The 23,193-nt window shown below is 38.9% G+C and overlaps 1 protein-coding gene across 1 annotated transcript; it reads right to left on the bottom strand.

The window, feature by feature from the left end:
* Positions 1–16,312: 16,312 nt before the first annotated feature.
* LOC101108987 (zinc finger X-linked protein ZXDB) lies at positions 16,313–22,993 on the bottom strand. Its single transcript, XM_027963367.3, is given in 2 exon segments — positions 16,313–21,173; positions 21,176–22,993. Coding segments are annotated over 2 exon segments (2,439 nt in total). The 5' UTR covers positions 22,965–22,993; the 3' UTR covers positions 16,313–20,523.
* Between the last annotated feature and the right edge of the window lie 200 nt (positions 22,994–23,193).

Here is a 23,193-nt window from a genome sequence, read left to right as displayed (position 1 = left end):
ATGATGAAATATTCTGGAAATAGCCATGATGGTTCTATGACACTGTGAATATACTAAAAACCATTGAATTGTACACTTTAAATTGTTAAAATAGTGAATTTTATGTTGTGTAAATTTTATCTCAATAATAATAAATAATAATAAACAGACAAAGCATTAATTTATGGTTTTAGAAGTCAAGATAATATTTTTTGGTTCAGAATAATAACTGGAAGAGGGCATGAGGGAACTTTAGATTCTGATAGTATTCTAGTTCTTGATTTGGGTAGTAGTTACCTGGGTGTATCCATTCTGTGAAAATTCATGTAGCTATACATTTATTATGATCTATTTGTAATATATGTAGTGTTTCATTTAAAATATAAAAAATAATAAAATTTACAAATAAAATGCTTCATAGAACCAGTTATGATTCAATATATGGTAGCTTAAAACTTAAAGCAAGAAATGATTAAAATATAAAATGTAGTTTCAAAACAGATAACCTATAGGTTATCTGAATGTTTACTGAATCAAGAATGTATCAATCTTGCAAAGGAAAGTCAGTAAAAAATGAATTATCAACTTTACATTTAGGTTTAAAATACTTTCTAAACTTTTGTTGTAGAAAGAGTTGAAAGCACCTAACAGTGAAACACCAAAAATGTAAAATAATTAATAGCATCTAATTTGACCACATTTTGGCGCTTCAACAGGTAAGCCTAAATTTGGCAAACTTTTCTCTTCATTTCTTATCTTCATGAAAATTCTGAAATCTAGACAGTATTAGATAGATGACTTATGCTGCAATAACATCTGTTTGAAGGTGTCATATCACTAACTGTAACTCGAAAATACTGGGCATTGAAAAATTGCCATTAAGCTTTTATATAGATTTTACAGACCAAAGACACTGAAGAAAAGCCTAAACATTTGACTGTAGAGAAAACGTATCTTTTTTTGTTATTTAAACTTTCATTTCTGTTTCTGGGAAGAATCCTTAATGATTTTTGTAAATTCAGGTAACATTTTATCTTTGAGGAATTTTTTACCCCAAAAGAATCTAAGGTGAAGGACAACATGAATCATTTTGCAAACAAGATCCTAAGCAGCGAGTCTTAATAATATTCAGTAGATTTGGTACACAGATTTAGTAATAAAAAGAACTATCCAATGCCTACTATAGATATAGAAAACAAACTGGTGGTTGTCAGAGGAGAGGTAGGGGGAGGCAGGTGAAAAGGGTGAGGGGATTAAGAGATACAAATTTCCAGCTACAAGGCTGGGGGTGTAATGCACAGCATAGGGAATATGGTCAATAATATTGTAATAACTTTGTATGGTGACAGATAAAACTAGACTTATTGTGGTGATCATTTCACAATGTAGAAAACTGCCAAATCCCATTTAATAGAATGCTTCTCTTCCATTTTTGTGTTTTCAAAGTCTTTTGATAAAACGAAATGTGGCAAGAGCAAGAGAACAAGATGGTGGAGGTGGAGGTGGACATGGAGTACATCTCTCTCCACGGATACATCAGGAATACACCTTCAGACACAGGAGTTCATGCCGAACACCAGCTGAGAGCAGAGAGGAGGACCTGACCAATGGAAAGAATATATAGAACCACTCAATACTCAGTAGGAGGAAGGAAATAGGGAAAAAAAAAAAAAAACAAACAAACAGGAGTATTAGTAGGTCTGGACTTGCCCGCAGCAGGTGAGTGAACTGAAGCAGGGGTCCCATCCCCACAGAGGGGAAACTGTCTGAGTCAGAGGAGAAACATTTAAGGGTGAGAGTGAAACAGCTGATCTGTGGCAGCCTAAATGGAATGAGAATCAGACAGTCCTTGACTCAGTCATACATACCTTGGACAGGGGTGCACAGGTCCCCTAGAAGGTGCAGCGGCTGGGAGCTGAAGTTTAGGGACTGTGGAGCAATCCCAGGGCAAGGGCTGATGTTGACTGCGGAGAGACAGATTGAGAGGGTGTGAGGGAGGAGACTGTGGTGGGAAATGCCTATAGAAGAAAGCCAGGCAGTCATTGAAGCAAGGCAGTACAGCTGAGTCACGCATAGGGGGTGGAGCCATCACCATAGCCTCTCACCCACACACCAGCATCACATCAGGCAGCTTAACAATAGAGAGGCTGGCCCATCAAATGCCTGAAGCACTGAACTACAGAATAGGACCCAAACCAGGGTGCTACTTTAAGTGCCTGATGCGCCAAACAACAGAGAAGGACCCCAGGCAAGGGAGCCCTCTAAGCTCCTGAACAGGCAGAGCTATGGAGAAAGACTGGCCAAAGAGCCTTTCTGATCACCAGCTATAGGAGGCTTGAAAAAAGACTCTGATAGGGCCATAACTCCTCCAGCAGAAGCAGTTCAGGGTCCCTGCAAGCCAAGCAGCTATGCCACATACATGCTAAGCTCTCACTGAAGCAGAGCTGCCACAGGCAAAAAGAGCCTTGAGGCTATGTGTTCAGGGTAGCTTTGGTTGTGTCCAACTCCTTGTGACCCTGTAGACTGTGGCCTGCCAGGCTACTCTGTCAGGGGGGCTCTCAAGTCAAGAATACTGGAGCATATTATCCAATACTAGTTGCCATACCCTTCTAGAGCACTATATTTCCTGCTGCCTAGCCACCAACTCCCCTGAGTACCTGGTGCTGCCAGAAGCCCTGCGACCCAAGCAGCTGCCTCACCTCCACACACGGCCCGCACAGGGGCAAACCCAAGTCCTCCAGGGCAGCCCCAGGAGCAAACCCCAGTGGATGACCCACATGCAGAGGTGAAAATAAAACCACAATTGAAACCTGGGGTAGTGTGGTGAAGGAAGAAGACCCAAAACCTTCCCACCAGCTGTACAAGCTGCAGATTAAATCCACATGATCAACTAGGCAGACTCTGTGTGTATGGAATATACAAAAAGATATTGAGAGCCCCCACAAAAGAAAACACACTAGTTCTGATAGCTGTGGACATTGGAGGCAAGAACACACAGGAGTAGGACCAGCTGAGCTGCCCCCACAGTAGGTCTAGAGATCAATACAGTGCTGGAGGGCATCCTAGCGAGGGGAGGTGTGCTGTTACTCCCAGCGAGGGAAAGGACTCTGACAGCAGTGACACAAGAAAAACTTTTATTAGTCTTATGTTTTCACTTGCTCTGTAGATTCTGTTAGATTTTGTTTTTCTTTTCTTTTCTTCCCCTCTCCCCACCCCTCTCCCCACTGTAGTTGCAATTTTATCGACACTATGAAATCTAATTAAGCTTTTGAGCTTTTCCTTTCTCAGTCACATTTTTTATTGTTGTTATAAACCTCTGCTTCTACATTGGGCTTTTGCAGTTCTGTGAAGTTTTTCCTTTTTTTCCCTCTTTTTAAAATTTTAATATTTAATTTTTTTAACTTACTATCATTTTTTGCATTTATTCCTATTTGCATTTCCTACCGTACTTTCCCCTTGAAGTTAATCTTTAATGTATATAAATCTGCTTTATATGCCTCTATTTAACTTTGTATATGTATTCTTTCTTTCTTTTCTTTCTTTCCTTTCCTCTTAGAATATTTGTTAGTTTTATTTTCATTGCTTTATTCCCCAATTGGCATCTTGCTTTAGTTTTGTTTTCCAGTTTGTGCTTTAATTAGTTTTGTTCTTAACTGGTAGAAATAATTTTTGGTTTCCTTTGTTTGCCAGGTCAGTCTATTGTACTTTACTTTTGTTGGACTGTTTTGATTTTCCTTACGGGTGCATATGTATTTGTATATATTCAGTCACAATTTTTATTGTTGTTATAAACCTCTACATTGGCATTTTGCAGTTCAGTGGAGTTTTTTTTTTCCTTTTTTTTCTTTCTTCTATCCTTTTTCCTTTTTTCTCTTTTTTATAATTTCAATTTTTAATTTTTTAAACCTATTATATTTTTCTACATTTATTCCTTTGTTTGCCTTTCCTATTGGTCTTTGCCCCTTGAGTTAATCATTAATGTATATAAATCTTCTTCATCTACCTCTACTTAACTTTACATATCTATTCCTTCTTTCTTTTCTTTCTTTCCTTTCCTCTTAACATATTTGTTAGTTTTGTTTTCCAGTTGTGCTTTAGTTAGTTTTGTTTTTAACTTGTAAATATAATTTTTTATTTCCTTTGTGGGTAGGGTCAATCTACTGTACTTTATTTTTGTTGGATTGTTTTGACTTTCTTCATGGGTGTATATGTATAAGTGCATATTCCATTACTTTAATTATATGCCTGATTTTGCAACTGCCATTTGTCTGGGGTTCATCTTTGTTTTCTCATTTTTGGACATTTGTTTCAATATCACTTAATGACATAAGAAACCACTTGTGGAATCTTTGTTCCTGACCAGAGATCAAGCCCTGAGCCTTTGGAGTGGGAACACTGACTCCAAGACCCTATTCTATCAAAGAACTAACCCTGGGACTATCAAATAGTGAGAACTCACACAAAGGAAAACACTTGAATACAAGACTCAGCATCACTCAATCACCAGTAGCATCCTGGGCAGAATGCCTCATCTAAACAATAAACAAAACAAATATACAAATCAAATGATCAGCAGGCAGCATTAACACCTCACTCAGCCTTGCCCATCAGAGGAAAAACAAACAAAAACAACAAAAAATACTCAGCACAAATCTCACCCTATACGAAGCTTAAACAAACCACCAGACCAACCTTAAAAGGGAAGAAATGAAAAGGAAGAAAGAATTCAACCTTGAAGCCTGGGAAAAGGAGACCTCAAACACAATAAGTTTTTTTTTTTTAAGTAATAATGAAAAGGCAGAGCATTACTACACAAATGCAGGAACAACTAGAAACACAGAAGTCCATAAATGAAGAGAAAATAGGCAAACTACCTGGAAAATAACTCAGAATGATGATTGTAAAGATGATCAAAAACCTTGAAAACAAAATGGAGAAAATGCAAGAATCAATTAACAAAGAACTAGAAGAATTAAAGAACAAACATACAGAGACAAACAGCACAATTACTGAAATGAAAAATACTGTGGAAGGAATCAATAGCAGAATATCTGAAGTCAAAGAGAGAATCAGTGAGCTGGAAGATAAAATGGTGTAAATAACTGCTGAAGACCAGATTAAAATAAAAAGAATGAAAAGAACTGAGAATAGTATCAGAGACCCCTGGGACAATATCAAACACACAAATGTTCAAATTATAGGGGTCCCAGAAGAAGAGAAAAAGAAAGGGTATGAGAAAATTTTTGAAGAGATTATAGTTGAAAATTTCCCCAACGTCGAAAAGGAAATAGTCAATAAAATCTAAGATGTGCAAAAAATCTCATACAGGATAAACCCAAGGAGAAACTCGACAAGAAACATACTAATCAAACTAACAAAGACTAAACACAAAGAAAATATTAAAAGCAGCAAGGGAAAAGCAACAAGTAACATACAAGGTAATCCCCATACATTTAACAGCTGTTCTTTCAGCAGAAACTCTGCAGGCCAGAAGGGAATGGCAGGATACAGTTAAAGTACTGAAAGGGAAAAATCTACAACCAAGATTACTTTGCCTGGCAAGGATCTCATTCAAAACTGATGGAGAAATAAAAAGCTTTTCAGACAAGCAAAAGTCAAGATAATTCAGTACCACCAAGCCAGCTTTACAACAAATGTTAAATGGACTTATATACTCAAGAAATATAAAACAAGAAAAAAGATCTACAGAATCAACCCCCCTAAATTAAGAAAATGGCAATAGGAACATACATATCAACAATTACTTAAAATGTAAATAGATTAAATGCTCCAAGCAAAGACACAGACTGGCTGAATGGATCCAAAAACAAGACCCATATATATGCAGTCTACAAGAAACCCACTTCAGACCTCAAGACACATATAGACTGAAAGTAAGAGGATGGAAAAATATATTCCAGGCAAATGGGAAGCAAAAGAAAGCTAGAGTAGCAATCCTCACATCAGACAAAAAAGACGTTAAAATAAAGAAGATTACAAGAGATAAAGAAGGACACTACATAATGATCAAGAGATCAATCCATTAGAAAGACATAACAATTGTAAATATCTATGCACCTAACATAGGAGCACCTCAATACATTTACACAAACACTAACAGACATAAAAGGAGAAACTGACAGTAACACAATCATAGTAGGAGACTTTAACACCCCACTCACACCAATGGACAGATCATCAAAACAGAAAATTTAATAAGGAAATACAAGTCTTAAATGATACATTAGATGAGATGGATCTCATTGATATCTTGAGGACATTCCAGCGAAATGCAGAAGAATACACCTTCTTCTCAAGTGCACATGGAACATCCTCCAGGATAGACCACATCTTGGGTCACAAGGCAACCCTCAGTAATTTAAGTTGAAATAATACCAAGAATCTTCTCCAACCACAATGCTATGAGACTAGACATCAATTATAACAAAAACCTGTAAGAAACACATGGAGATTAAACAATGCATTTCTAAACAACCAACAGGTTACTGAAGAAGTCAAAAGATAAATCAAAAAATTTCTAGAAACAAATGACAATGAGAACACAACAACTCAAAACCTATGGGATGCAGCAAAAGCAGTTCTAAGAGGGAAGTTTATTGCAATACAATCTTACCTCAAGAAACAAGAAAAACATCAAATAGACAACCTAATTTTACATCTAAGGCAACTGGAAAAAGAAGAAAAAAAAATTAGTAGAAGGAAAGAACTCATAAAGATATGAGCAGAAATTAATGAAAAAGACATGAAAGAAGCGATATTAAAGATTAATAAAACTAAAAGCTGGTTCTTTGAGAAGATAAAATTGACAAACCTTTATCCAGACTCATCAAGAACAAAAGAGAGAAGAATCAAATCAAAATTAGAAATGAAAAAGTAAAAGTTACAACAGAAAATGCAGAAATATAAAGAATTATAAGAGATTAATCTGAACAACTATATGGCAATCAAATAGATGACCTGGATGAAATGGACAGATTCTTAGAAAAGTTCAATCTTCCAAGACTAAGTCAGGAATAAATAGAAATGATGAACAACCTGATTACAAGCACTGAGATGCTTTCACAGAATTCTATCAAACATTTAGAGAAGAGTTAATGTCTATCCTTCAAAACCCTTTCAAAAAATTGCAGAGGAACACTTCCAAACTCATTCCTTGAGGCCACCATCACCCTGATACCAAAACCAAAGACAACACAAAAAAGAAAACTACAGCAGGTCAATATAACTGATGAACATAGATGCAAAAATCCTCAACAAAATTTTAGCAAACAGAATTCAGCAACACATCAAAAAATTCATACTGCATGATCAAACTGCATTTATTCTAGGAACGCAAGGATTCTTCAATATATGCAAATTAATCAATGTGACACACCATGTTAACAAATTGAAAGAGGAAAAATCATATGACAATCTCAACAGATGCAGAAAAATCCTTTGACAAAATTCAGCATCCATTTATGATTAAAACTCTTCCAAAAAATGGGCACAGAAGAAACCTACCTCAACATAGAAAAGGCCATATATGATAAGCCTAAAGCAAACATTATTCTCAATGGTGAAAAACTGAAAGAATCCCCCCGAAGATCAGGAACAATACAAGGGTATCCACTTTCACCACTATTATTCAACATAGTTATGGGAGTCCTAGCTATAGCAATCAGAGAAGAAAAGTAAATAAAAGGAATACAGATCAGAAAAGAAAAGTAAAGCTCTCACTGTTTGCAGATGACATGATGTTCTACATAGAAAACCCTAAAGACACCACCAGAAAATTACTAGAGATAATCAGTGAATTTAGCAAAGTTTCAGGATACAGACAATCACTTGCAGAGAATCAATACAGAGAAATCACTTGCTTTTCTATATACCAAAAATGGAAAATCAGAAAGAGAAATTAAGGAATCAATCCCATTCACCATTGCAACGAAAGAATTAAATCTGTAGGAATAAACTTCCCTAAAAAGACAAAAGAAAACAGATGGAGGGATATTCCATGTTCCTGGGTAGGAAGAATCAATATTCTGAAAATGAGTCTACTACCAAATGCAATCTGCAGATTCAATGTGATCCCTATCAAATTACCAATGACATTTTTGACAGAACTAAACCAAAAAAAAAAAAAATCACTATTCATAAGGAAACACAGAAGACCCCAAATAGGCAAAGCAGTCTTGAGAAAGAAGAATGGAGCTGAGGGAATCAACCTTCATGACTTCAGATTATATTACAAAGCTACAGTCATCAAGACAGTATGGTACCGGCACAAACACAGAATTATAAACCAATGGAACAAAATAGAAAGTCCAGAAATAAACCCATGCACCTATGGGTAACTTATTTTTTACAAAGGAGACAAGAGTATACAAAGGGGCAAAGACAGCCTCTTCAAAAAATAGTGCTGGGAAAACTTGATAGCTACATGTAAAAGAATGAAATTAGAACACTTCTAACACCATACACAAAGATAAACTCAAAATAAAGACCTAAATGTAAGACCAGAAACTATAAAACTCCTAGAGGAAAACATAGACAGAACACTCGATGACATAAATCAAAGCAAGACCTCTATTACCTGCCTCCTAGAGTAACGGAAATAAAAACAAAAGTAAACAAGTGGGACCTGATTAAACTTAAAAGTTTCTGCACAAAGAAGGAAACTATAAGCCAGGTGAAAAAGTAAACCCTTAGAATGGATGAAAATAATAGCAAATGAAACAAATGACAAAGGATTAATTTTAAAAATATACAAGCAACTCATACAATTCAATGCCAGAAAAACAAACAACCCAATCAAAAAGCGGGGAAAAGACCTAAACAGACATTTCTCCAAAGAAGACATATATATAGCTAACAAACACATGAAAAGATGCTCAACATCACTCATTATTAGAGAAATGCAAATCAAAACTACAATGAGATATCTCACACCAGTCAGAATGGCCATCATCAAAAATTCTACATACAATAAATGCTGGAGAGGGTGTGGAGAAAAGGAAACACTCTTGCACTGTTGATTAATGTAAATTGATACAGCTACTTTGGAAGACAGTATGGAGATTCATTAAAAGACCAGAAATAAAATCACTATATGACCCAGCAATCCCACTCCTAGGCATATAAGCTAAGGAAACCAAAATTGAAAAAGACACATGTATCCCATTGTTCATAGCAGCACTATTTACAATAGCTAGAACATGGAAGCAACCTAGATATCCATCAACAGATGAATGGATACAGAAGTTGTGATACATATACACAATGGAATATTACTAAGCCATAAAAAGGAATGCATTTAAATCAGTTCCGATGAGGTGGGTGAACCTAGAACCTATTATACAGAGTGAAGTGAGTGAGAAAGAGATAGATAAATATTATATTCTACCACATATATACAGAATCTAGAAGAATGGTACTAAAGAACTTATTTACAGGGCAGCAGTGGAGTGACAGCCATGGAGAATAGACTTATGGACATGGGAAGAGGGGAGGATAGGGTGAGATGTATGGAAAGAGTAACATGGAAACTTACATTCAGTTCGGTTCAGTTCAGTTCAGTCACTCAGTCATGTCCAACTTTTTACAACCCCATGAATCACAGCACGCCAGGCCACCCTGTCCATCAAATACCCGGAGTTTACTCAAACTCATGTCCATCAAATCAGTGATTCCAGCGAGCCATCTGATGCTCTGTCATCCCCTTCTCCTCCTGCCCCCAATCCCTCCCACCATCAGAGCCTTTTCCAATGGGTCAACTCTTCACATGAGGTGGCCAAAGTACTGGAGTTGCAGCTTCAGCATCAGTCCCTCCAATGAACACCCAGGATTGATCTCCTTTAGAATGGACTGGTTGGACTCCTTGCAGTCCAAGGGACTTTCAAGAGTCTGCTCCAACACCACAGTTCAAAAGCATCGATTCTTCAGCACTCAGCTTTCTTCACAGTCCAACTCTCACATCCATGCATGACCACTGGGGAAACCATAGCCTTGACTAGACGGACCTTAGTCGGCAAAGTAATGTCTCTGCTTTTGATATGCTATCTAGGTTGGTCATAACTTTCCTTCCAAGGAGAAGGCATATTTTAATTTCATGGCTGCAATCACCATCTGCAGTGATTTTGGAGCCCAAAAAAATCAAGTCTGACACTGTTTCTACTCTTTCCCCATCTATTTCCCATGAAGTGATGGGACCAGATGCCATGACCTTAGTTTTCTGAATGTTGAGCTTTAAGCCAACTTTTTCACACTCCTCTTTCACTTTCATCAAGAGGCTTTTAGTTCCTCTTCACTTTCTGCCATACAGGTGGTGTCATCTGCATACTTACATTATCTTATGTAAAATAGATAGCCAACTGGAATTTGCTGTATGGCTCAGGAAACTCAAAAAGGGTTTCTGTATCAATCTAGAGGGGTGGGTTGGGGAGGGAGATGGGAAAGAGGTTCAAAATGGAAATTATATATGTTTACCTATGGCTGATTCATGTTGAGGTTTGACAGAAAACAACCAAAATCTGCAAAGCAATTATACTTCAATAAAAAATAAATTAAAAAGAAAACAATGAACTATGGATAGAGGTTCATGACATTGTACAGGAGACAGGAATCAAGACCATCCCCAAGAAAAAGAAATACAAAAAAGCAAAATGGCTGTCTGAGGAGGCCTTACAAATAGCTGTGAAAAGAAGGGAAGTGAAAAGCAAAGGAGAAAAGATATACCCATTTGAATGCAGAGTTCCAAAGAATATCAAGAAGAGATAAGAAAGCCTCCTTCAGTGATCAATGCAAAGAAATAGAGGAAAACAATAGAACGGGAAAGATTAGAGATCTCTTCAAGAAAATTAGAGATACCAAGGGAACATTTCACTCAAAGATGGGCTAAATAAAGGACAGAAATGGTAGGGACCTAATAGAAGCAGAAGATACTAAGAAGAGGTGGCAAGAATACACAAAAGAACTGTACAAAAAAAGATCTTCATGACCAAGATAGTCACTATGGTTTGATCACTCACCTAGAGCCAGACATCCTGGAATGTGAAGTCAAGTGGGCCTTAGGAGGCATCACTACGAACAAAGCTAGTGGAGGTGATGGAATTCCAGTTGAGCTCTTTCAAATCCTGAAAGATGATGCTGTGAAAGTGCTGCACTCCAGATGCCAGCAAATTTGGAAAACTCAGCAGTGGCCACAGGACTGGAAAAGGTCAGTTTTCATTCCAATCCCTAAGAAAGGCAATGCCAAAGAATGCTCAAACTACTGCACAATTGCACTCATCTCACACACTAGTAAAGTAAAGCTTAAAATTCTCCAAGCCAGGCTTCAGCAATACGTGAACCGTGAATTTCCAAATGTTCAAGCTGGTTTTAGAAAAGGCAGAGGAACCAGAGATCAAATTGCCAACATCCCCTGGATCATCAAAAAAGCAAGAGAATTCCAGAAAAACATCTATTTCTGCTTTATTGACTATGCCAAAGCCTCTGACTGTGTGGATCACCATAAACTGTGGAAAATCCTGAAAGAGATATAAATACCAGACCACCTGACCTGCCTCTTGAGAAACCTATATGCAGGTCAGGAAGCAAGTTAGAATTGGACATGGAACGATAGACTGGTTCCAAATAGGAAAAGGAGTACATCAAGGCTATTTATTGTCACCCTGCTAATTTAACTTATATGCAGAGTACATCATGAGAAATGCTGGGCTGGAGGAAGCACAGGCTGGAATCAAGATTGCCGGGAGAAATATCAATAACCTCAGATGTGCAGATGACACCACCCTTATGGCAGAAAGTGATGAAGAACTATCACTCTTGATAAAAAGTAAAAGAGGAGAGCAAAAAAGTTGGCTTAAAGCTCAACATTCAGAAAACTAAGATCATGGCATCCGGTCCCATCACTTCATGGGAAATAGATGGGGAAACAGTGGAAACAGTAGCTGACTTTATTTTCCTGGGCTCCAAAATCACTGCGGATGGTGATTGCAGCCATGAAACTAAAAGATGCTTGCTCCTTGGAAGGAAAGTTATGACCAACCTAGATAGCATATTAAAAAGCAGAGACATTACTTTTTTTTTAACAAAGGTCTGTCTAGTCAAGGCTATGCTTTTTCCGGTGGTCATGTATGGATGTGAGAGTTGTACTATAATGAAAGCTGAGCATGGAAGAATTGATGCTTTTGAACTGTGGTGTTGGAGAAGACTCTTGAGATTCCCTTGGACTGCAAGGAGATGCAACCAGTCTATCCTAAAGGAGATCAGTCCTGGGTGTTCACCGGTAGAACTTATGTTGAAGCTGAAACTCCAATACTTTGGCCACCTCATGCGAAGAGCTGACTCATTTGAAAAGACCCTGATGCTGGTAATGATCTAGGGCAGGAGGCGAAGTGGACAACAGAGGATGAGATGGTACGATGGCATCACCGACTAAATGGACATGGGTTTGGGTGGACTCCAGGAGTTGGTGATGGACAAGGAGTCCTGGCATGCCACAGTTCATGGGGTCACAAAGAGTTGGACACGACTGTGCGACTGAACTGAACTGAACTAATTAAAAGTAAAAAAAAAATTGTTAAATCCCTATGTTGTACACTTGAAACATTATATTGTATCCCAATTTTAATTCAATAAAAATTAAATATATTAAAAGTCACCAAATTTTTAGTCTCATTTTAAGAAAGACTCAATCCTGTATATAGAGTCTTCTGAAAGCATACTATAATATGCTGTAAAATATATAAGATTAATCACAAGGATTGATAAAAACAAAGTCTGATTTAATAACAGAAAGGAATTTCTTTTCTTCCCAGTGAATTTGTCCTTCATTCCTTTCCTTACGCCCTCACCAGGGAAGTAGTTTTACATCTGGCCTAGGTTTCTCCATTTTCAAGGTAGCCAAATTACTAAGTTATAATTGCAAAGACATTAATATTTTCACAATGCTCCAAAGTCCTATTGCTTTCTAAGTACATAAACAATGACATAACCATGGGAAAGTGAATCTTGGAAGAAAAAAAAATAGAAAAACAAGTTTTACTTAATCAACCTTCTGGTGAGGCAAAAATAATAAATATGACATCCCCTTTATTCTATTAGTATGTCATGGCATCTGATAACAGTTTTTATTTCTATTATTGATAATTAAGAATAAAGTAATAATCATAAACTCCAAGGAGCACAGGAACATAAGGTGACTTTAAGGGAGTAAAAAATGTTGCATTTCCTTAGAAACACCAAATGCTATATTTGGTATTAATTAATTCCAACATGAATCAAGAGGAAAAAATATCTGTCTAGCAGTACACAATCTAAAATTGGAACTATCCTGGAATGAACTTTTACTCTATTCACTGAGTCATTGCCCGAGTAATTTCCACTTCAGCTCTCTGTTTTGGCTAATTCCCCACAAACAGATAGGTAACCAGCTTCCTTCTTCCACATCCAGCATAATGTTGTTTCATACTACAGTTATCCTTGCATTGTATCAGGTAAACAAGAAAAGGAAATAGAGCCTGCTAAAGATTAATAATTTTTTGGCTTCATTCCACAGGGAGAATGCCTAGAGCTGAAATGTCTTTGTTTTTTCTACCATTTGTAATTGTTTTTCATCTCGAAAACACAGTGTTGCTTGTCACTAAAGAGTCATGTTTTGCTATGGTGGACTTTGTTCCCCTTTCCAACTGTGTTAAGAAATTTCACTTATCTTAGTACTATTATCTATAGTTTTTGCTTTGAAAATGACATTTATTTTATATGATTTCCAGAAGATCAGTTTTATATATAATTCTACATTCAGGATTCCAGTATAGAATAAATAAAAATAAAGCATAATTTAAAATGTATTTGCCAAAGGATTCTGCTATGATTATTTAAGTACCACTCAAAATTTTGTTTAAATTTTAATTTAGGATAGTTTAATCTAATTGCTGTATCTCAAATTAAAGTTTAGAATCTTACAGTTTTTTGAAGTACCTTTGATAATCTGTGTATTGAATTTTTTATCACAATTTTTACTCCATACTCTAAGAATGACAGCTGCTATTTAAATTTTTATCATTCTAAACTATAACCATTTAGAACTTGACTATATATTATTTTTCATTGCTTGAGTTTTCTTTACTTATATAATAATGTTTGTGAGCATAAGAACAGATTGTCAAATATGTGCTCAAAAATGTTTGTTTGAATGAATTTTTAAATAACCCACCTGCCAATGCAAGAGATGTAAGAGACACAAGTTCAATCCATGGGTTAGGAAGATCCCCTGGAGGACAGCATGGCAACCCACTCTTGTACTCTTGCCTGGAGAATCACATGGATAGAGGAGCCTGGCAGGCTACAGTCCATAGGTTCACAAAGTCAGACACGACTAAAACAACTTAGCATGCATGCAAGCTTTTGTTTTAAACTTTATAGTGTCTCACACAGAGTAAGCACTCAATAATTATCCATTTCTTAAAAAGCTGATAACAGAAAGAGATATTCCTAAGGGATTCACACTTCATTAGTGCTCTTAAAATCACTGTCTTGCTTTGTTTAAAATAGTGAATGGTTTTCTGTAGGCCAAGTGTTTTTTCAGGCCCATAAATGTTACCTTGCTTCTTGGAAGAAAAGCTATAACAAAGATGAAAGTGTTAGTCACTCAGTTGCGTCCAACTCTTTGTGACCCCATGGTCTGTCCATGGAATTCTCCAGGCAAGAATACTGCAGTGGATTGCCATTCCCTTCTCCAGGGGATCCCCTGCAGTATTCTTGCCTGGAGAATTTCGTGGACTATATAGTCCTAGGAGTCGTAAACAGTTGGACATACACCAAAACCTTTGAATGTGTGGATCACAACAAACTGCGGAAAATTCTTCAAGAGATGGGAATACCAGACCACCTGACCTGCCTCCTGAGAAATCTGTATGCAGGTCAGGAAGCAGCAGTTAGAACTGGACATGGAACAACAGACTGGTTCCAAATTGGGAAAGGAGTACATCAAGGCTGTATATTGTCACCCTGTCTATTTAACTTATATGCAGAGTACATCATGTGAAATGCCAGGCTAGATGAAGTGCAAGCTGGAATCAGGATTGCCAGGAGAAATATCAATAACCTCATATATGCAGATGACACCACCCTTATGGCAGAGAGTGAAGAGGAACTAAAGAGCCACTTGATGAAAGGGAAAGAGGAGAGTGAAAAAGATGGCTTAAAACTCAACATTCGAAAAACTAAGATCATGGCATTCAGTACCATCATTTCATGGCAAATAGATGGAGGAAACAATGGAAACAATGACAGACTTTATTTTCTTGGGCTCCAAAATCACTGCAGATGGTGACTGCAGCCATAAAATTAAGAGGCTTGCTCCTTGGAAGAAAAGCTATGACTAACCTAGACAGCATATTAAAAAGCAGCGACATTACTTTGCCAACAAAGGTCCATCTACTCAAAGCTATGGTTTTTCCAGTAGTCATGTATGGACGTGAGTGTCGGAATATGAAGCAAGCTGAGTGCCTAAGAATTGATGCTTTTGAACCGTGGTGTTGGCGAAGACTTTTGAGAGTCCCTTGGACTGCAAGGAGATCAAGCCAGTCAATTGAAAAGAAATCAGCCCTGAATGTTCATTGGAAGGACTGATGCTGAAGCTCAAGCTCCAGTAATTTGCCCATCTGATGTGGAGACCTGACTCCTTAGAAAAGACCCTGATGCTGGGAAAGACTGAAGGAAGGAGGAGAAGGGGACAACAGAGGATGAGATAGTTGAATGGCATCACCAACTCGATGGACATGAGTTTGAGCAAGCTCCAGGACTTGGTGGTGGACAGGGAAACCTGGCATACTGCAGTACACAGAGTCACAAAGAGTCGGACATGACTGAGTGACTGAACTGAACTGACTGAAATGTTAGCAGAAAAGAATAATGAAATGAAGTGTTCTGTTGATGACAGGACATCAGATGGCAAAATTCACCATCAAACAAAATATAATTGCTATGTAATTATTTATGCTACTTTTTTGTTCTCTCACTTTTTCTTTGGACTCCATTCCATCTGAGTTATCACCATTAGTGGTAAGGGTAACCAAAAAAAAAAAAAATGTGAAGATATGCCAGGATATAAGTAAGAGAGGATGTGATCCCTGTGACTTAGTTCCTACACCACATTGTTAGTCACAGAGGGAATCATGAATAAGGAGCCCTGAGGATCACATGGAAGTTAGTTTTGGACATTTCTGGTCCTATCTCTTCTAATATGAGAAAAATATAGGTAAAATTCAATCTAGCAGAGTTTATATTGAGGAACTATTGAAAGTAATGACTACACAGCACCTCTCAATTCTGGAGAAGTGATTTATTATATTACTAAGTACTACATAAAACATCTGTTGAATATCCATTGTAGGGAAGAGAATTGTAAGAAAAAATTGTCAGACAAGGTAACATAGCACATTTTGATGCAGAGTATTGTGGGAGGGTGTTATATGAAGTTGAAGATGACTGCAGATATTAATACTCAAAGGCAAACCAATGTACAGACATTGAATATAAATCTGAGACTATATGAAGGAGCCAAGAGATATGAAATAGCCCCTGTATAATAGTGTGTATAACTCACAATATGTATAGTTCATTCAGGGTTTAACTGATTCTTCACTTCTCAATGAATTAAACATGCCCTAAATTAATTTTCTTTCAGTATATATTTCTGAAAACAGTCAATACCCAACGTTTTGCTTATGTTAATGAAATGTAAGTTTTAGTTTTCAAAAAAAATCCTTAAAGCATCATTTCTGATCTTCTGTTCTCTCATAGATGTCTCATATATTCAGTGAGCCACCAAGTAATATGTCTCTCCAATTTAGAAACATCTCCAATCTGTCCTTTTCTGCCACAACCCCAATCCAAGCCTTCATCACAGAATCCTGAAATTATTACAGTAACGTACTAAATGATTTTCCTATTTCCCCTAACCAAATTCACATTGTACATGTCTACTATATTAAACTTTCTATATATTCATCATTTAACTTCTCTTCTTAAATATTAATATTTTCACTGACTCTTAAACATATCCAGAATAAGTCCTATCCAGTGTGACTCGTTTCCATAGTTCTTCAGAGATTGGTTCCATATTTGCAGTCTAATCCTAAGACCTACCACTTATCAAACATGCATCCTGCATTTGAGCTAGTTGTCTTTCCAAGTGTTTTGTGGCCAATCGCATTTCAAATTCTTTTCTTGTGCTTTTTTTTCCTGACTGGAATTTATCTATTTTCTTATCTATGTAATTAAATCTAACCATACATTAAAGCATAGCTATTGCTCCTCCTTTCCTCCAAGCCATTAATTTAATGTCTGAAAACACACTTGCTGATATTGGTTTGATGTGAAATATTTAATGTAAATTTGCATTTCCTCTCCAAAATTAAGAAGTAGCTCACATTTTATTCCTCTTATCTGAATCTCTAGTACTTTTCTATCTTGTATTTTGTATATAGGCAATAAATTAGCATGAAATATACAATAAGCTTATAATGTTACCAAATCAACTTAGATTTGAAAAATATAAAAAATTCATTTGTAATAAGTGTTTTGCTTTTAATATATAGTTGTGTTCTGCCAAAGTGCTTGATAACCTGTTTTCTAAATATTCATAACATATTTCACTTTCTAAAAAATTGTTAAGCAAATCTTTAGTTCAGAACCATGAATTACATAAATTTCAGCTCAGTCTTATATTTCAGTCATCACTGTTATCAATAGTTTGAGTTAGCTGCAACCAAATTAGGTTTTATTACCAAATCATCAAGTGGATCTGTTTGATATCAGTAATTACAAAGGGATTATGGATATTCACAAACAGGGAATTAATCAATGCTTTATCTGGAATCAAGGAATAGTCATAAATACCCTTCTATTTTTCCTGGATAGGAATATGAAGTATTTGATCCAGAGAAAAATGACCCTTATATTCTATCAAGTTTCACTTCTATTACTCAAGCCTTTCAATTATGTAATATTATAGTGAGATCAAGGTAAAAATGTCAAGATAAAAGTATTTCAACTCATGGTGATCACCCTGCCAGGATTTCAATTGACAAAATTTTAATAAATCAAAGACTGAAAAAGCACAAAAAACAAATGAGATAATATTAAATCATACCCCACTGTTTTCTTCTGAATGGCAAATTTATGCCAACACTAACAAAAATATAACCATTATGCTTGTAGTGGTACTTCTGACTATAGTTTCATGCTATTTTCACCGTCAGTTTGGAAAAAAGGTATTGATTGAGAAATCTTTTCAACAAATTGACTGAAAGAAACCATGTAGGCCCATAAATACAAGATTTTTATCTTCAAGAAAAATAGAGCCTGTCCTTTGACAATGCAACAGAATATAACAAAAGCATATTTTAAGATCATTTTTAATGAGGGATAAAAGAAACAAAATGACAGGATTTTAAAATATCTTTATGGTTATATATATTAACAGATGCTTAAGACCTTCCTCTTGGACTTAAGTGATGACAACACATTTCTAAAATGGGCTTAAATTTTTTGAAAGTGCTGAGGGAGAACTGTTAAACGGTTAAAAACAATTACACTCTGACCATTTCTTTGGATTACAAATTGATGTATACTTTTTGCTTTTTCACTGAATGAGTACAACCAATTTAAAAATTAGACAGCACAGATGCATTTCAAGATGGCAAATTATAAAGTGCACTGCCAAAGTGCTACAATAATTGTTATCGACAAACATACATACAAACAGTACTGGATTAGAATGCTTCAGAGCAATAGTGTTTGCTAGCAGAATTACATAGTAAAAAATTAGAAAAATAAAAAACTACATGTCTCACTAAAACCTTACATAAAATATGCCCATTATTATTTGATTCATATACAAACACTCTGACCTCTAATTCCAGAAAATAATTTCTTAATTCAGACTTGCAGTAAATACTGGGACTGAAAAATGGGCCATGTCCTGAATGGTTAAGAGATGGTGACCATGAAAAAAACTTACCTAATTCAAAAAAACAGAGATCATGGCAAGGAATGTAATGCACATATGAGAGAATAGAGAGGGAGTAGAGCTGGCAGAAGATAACAGACATCAATTACGATGGAACAGAACAAGTGGTTATAAACAAAAGTTACCATGAAACTCTGAAGAGTAGAATGAAAGTTGATGTGCATACATACATACATACACACACATGCACACACACACACACACAGACATGAGTTAAGTAAATATTAATATGACTTATAGTTGCAACTTTACCACAATTATCTCAAAATATTGTGAGAATCAAATATAACAGTTGTGAAAGTGCTACATAAACTATAAAATTCTATGTTCAGATAAGACAGATAATATTTACTCAAAATGCAAAGTAAATCTCTCATTCCAACTCTGGAAGAAGGCAAACAATGAACTCTCTGGAGCACAGAGGGAAGAAAATCTTACTCTGGTCCATTTCCAGATTTTCTTGGCACCACAGGCTTTCCCATCACTCTACAAGACAGCTTTGAAGGCAGAGCAAAGACACTGTCCTGGTCTAATGAACAGGTTGGCAAAGTCACAGAACTGTGTGGTAAAAATTCCTTAATCTGTAGGAGACAGAGATTCCCTTTTCTGTTTGTTAACCTGCATCAAGCATTATTGCCTGCACAAGCATGATGTTAAATTATGCAAATTGTTTCTCTTTGAAGAAGGGAATGAGAGGGCAGAAAAGGTCATAATATTTCACTAAAGCATGCCAAAGTACAAAACATTTTCCCTCCAAACCTAACTAATAGGATAGAAAAGGAAGACTACAATGCATCAGGTATGTGTAAATTACAATGAAGTCACGACACCTAGGGAAATAGGGTTAGTAAGAGAAAATGACTTATTTAAGGCCACTTTTTCAACACCACAAAGTCAATATTTCTGACTCTGAGTCATATCAAACACTTGGCACTTTCGCCAACACAGCCTTCCATCAAAAAAAAAAAAAAAAAGAGGCTAGAAAGATAAAAATGTAAAAAGAGCTAACCCAGACTTTCAGCTTTCTTTTTTAAGCACTACCACTAGATTTTAGAGATTTTGGCACTGCAAAAAGTTTCCACTACAATTTTAAAGTTAAACACCAGTTCTATGTATTCAGATCATTAACTCTCAGTGCACTTTTCCTTACATTAGCAGCATATGCAATTGTTAATCATTGTAAAAGGTCCTACAATTTTCAAGAAAGAGCACAAACTCAAGAAAATAGAGCTAAAATGACCACATGAACAATCTATTCAAACCACCTCATCTTATAAATAAGGAAATTAAGGCTCAGATAGGATAAGTGACTTGTTCAAGGTCACACAACCCGCAAGTTCCAGACTCAAGATCAGGATTTAAATCTCCAAACTTGCAGCCCAGGGCTCTGTTTTCCTTCAGACCTATAAGAAATGACTGTATTTAAGCATTCAGTCCAGAATATTCCCAAAACTGAGTGTCATCAATAAAAGTAAGCCATGTGGCAGGAATGAACAGAATTTAGTTCATACCAAAAATGAGCTGCCAGTCACTGTGATAAGATCTGTTTCTTTCTGAGACCCATGGTTTCCTGCTGGGTTGGAGAATCCAAACTGGGTTTCTTCCTCCTGTGCAAAGAAGTCAGAGTCAGGATGTACATTCCATTCCGTTTTGGTTGGTGGCAGTAGTTCTGAGACACTGTTTTCACAAAGGGTGCTTGAAGGAGTCAGAGCATCTGTGTCTACTGTTAGCTTACTGCTAGGGATCAAAGCCTGGGGCTCTTGACTCGAGTTTTTGACAGCCAAAGAGCTCAGAGATGCCAACGGCCCCGCACTTAGACTTGAGACATCATCCATATCTAAGGGACCCTGCTGAAAACCTGCTGCTGTCGTTCCAAAGAAGAGTGAGGTATCCAAACTTTGAGGAAGGTCACTGGTGGCCATCAAGGCCTGAGGGTCCACTGCCTGCCCTAAGGAATTATTATTATTAGCAGGGAGGTTTCCTGCCAGAGTGGAGTTCACAGAAGCCACATCAATAGTCAAGATGCCAGAGTTCACCAATGCCGTGTCCAGTACTGCAGCAGAACTATTACCAGGCACATCAGACAAGAGAGACACAAGCTCAGCATCACTGAGGTCACTCTGCCCCTGGCTGGTAAGTTCACTGCTGGGTGTAGAGAATTTGCAGCTTCCAGCTGAGCTAAGAGATCCTGGCGCAGGTTGTGCCTTTTGGCCATGTGGGTCTTCATGCTGTGCTTGGATGTGAAGAGTTTATTACAAGTGGCGACTGGGCATCGGCTTTTCCAAGTGTCCACATCCTGCAAGTGTTTCTTGGAGTGAATGTAGAGACTACTGCGAGCAGAGAACCTGGCACAGCAACCTTCCACTGGGCACACAAAAGGCTTCGTGCCCAGGTGGGTTATGCTGTGGCCTTTCAGATGTTCAGCCCTTGTGAAAGATTTCCCACACCCTTCCACCGGGCACATGAACCTCCGGTCGTCGTCGTGCTTCCGTTTGTGCCTTAGGAGTTTGGACATGCTAGTGAAGTTCCAGCCACAGCCCTCAAAGTCACAAAGGAATGGTCTCTCACCAGTGTGGCTCCGAAGGTGAATTTTCAGCCTACAAGCCTTGTCATACTGTTTACTGCAGCCAGGAAAGGAACAGGAAAAGAGTTCCTGTTCCCTGAAGTGGGCGCGGTTATGGGAAAACAGGGCACTCACTGTGATAAATGTCTTCTTGCAGCCGGAAAACGCACACTTGTAGGGCCTCTCAGGCTCGAAGTGACTGCGTTGGTGGGCGCTGAGTTTGGCCTGCGTGGGGAAGGTCTCCTCACACACCTCACATTTGAATGAGTTCTCCTGCTCATGGCCCTTCATGTGTGCTTTGAGGTTATACACGGTGGTGAAGCTCTTGCCACAGCCCTCTGCTGGGCAGCCAAAGGGCCTCAGTTTGTCGTGTGACTGCAGATGCCTCTTGAGCTTGTAGGAGGTGGTGAAGGTCCACCCGCAACCACCCAGGGGGCACTTGAAGGGCCGCTGGCCCTGGCTGCTGCTGTGTGTCAGCAGGTGCACCTTCAGCTGGTGCTTCTTGGCGAAGGTTTGTCCGCACTGCACCTCAGGACACAGGTACAGCAACACGCCCTGGCCCGGGCCTGGCGGCCCGCGGGGGCTCTCAACAGCCGCGGGGCCCTCTGCCTCCTCCTTGGGCGCTGGGGCAGGCGCAGGTTCTGCCCGCTCTGCCAGCAGGAGGTCAGGCGGCAGCTCGGGACAGTCTCCAGGCTGCGCGGTGTGAGGGATCCCAGCTTGTGGGGCAATCAGACCCCTGGGCTGCGGGGCAGGGGCGACCCCAGGCGCCCAGGCGGGCGGTGGGGGCGTGGCTAGAGTGAGGACGCCGTTCTCCAAGCTCAACAGTAGGTTTTGGTTGTGAATGGTGACAGTGCCTGCGAAGGCGGTGGCAGGGCCCAGGCCTGGAGCGGGGATCGGGGCCAAGGCCGGGACTGGGGCGGGGATAGCCGAAAGACAGCTGGGGCCCAGCGCAGGGCGGCCCTCGGGGTTCGCGCCGCTTTCGCCCCCCGGGAGCCTTGGGCCCAGCCCGGCCTCCTCCCTCCACACGGGCCCTGTGGCCTGGCCAGCGCCCGCGGTATCTACGTCTCCACCCACCGGGTCCAGCAGCACCAGGAAGAAGTCATCGCCGCCGCTCCCGCCGCCGCTGCCACAGCCGCTAGCGTGATCCGGCCTCAGCGCCAACGGGCTCAGGCCCGGGCCTGGGCACGAAGAAGCCGCGCTGGCCTCCTCACGCCGCCGCCCGGGCCCGCCATCTTGAGGGCCACGGAGCAGCAGCAGGCGGCGCGCCGGGGCCTGACCGGCCCGCAGGTTAGGACCTCCGCGGATCCGGCCGCCGCCCTCGGGGCTGCCAGCCCCGCCGCTTTGTCGTATCCCGCGAGCCGGGAGCAGCCTCGGGATTTCCATCTCTGCGTCGGTGAAGCTCCACTGGAACCAGAGCCGCGGAGGAGGCGCGACCCCGCCCCCTCCCGCCGGCCCGAACACGTTCCTGAAAGAGAAAAAAAAAAAAAAATGTGCACTGCGCAGAAACTGGCCCTATCAGATATTAAAACGTGTTTAACGCCACCGTGATTTAAATATTCTTGTACAGGGTCTCTAGAACAGAATAAAACGCCCAGGGGCAGAGCCTTGTATA

This window comes from Ovis aries, chromosome X (assembly GCF_016772045.2).
Source record: "Ovis aries strain OAR_USU_Benz2616 breed Rambouillet chromosome X, ARS-UI_Ramb_v3.0, whole genome shotgun sequence".
Classification (NCBI taxonomy): Eukaryota; Metazoa; Chordata; class Mammalia; order Artiodactyla; family Bovidae; genus Ovis; species Ovis aries.
Note: the sequence above shows the minus strand (reverse complement) of the source record. Positions and strands in the feature narration are given on the sequence as shown.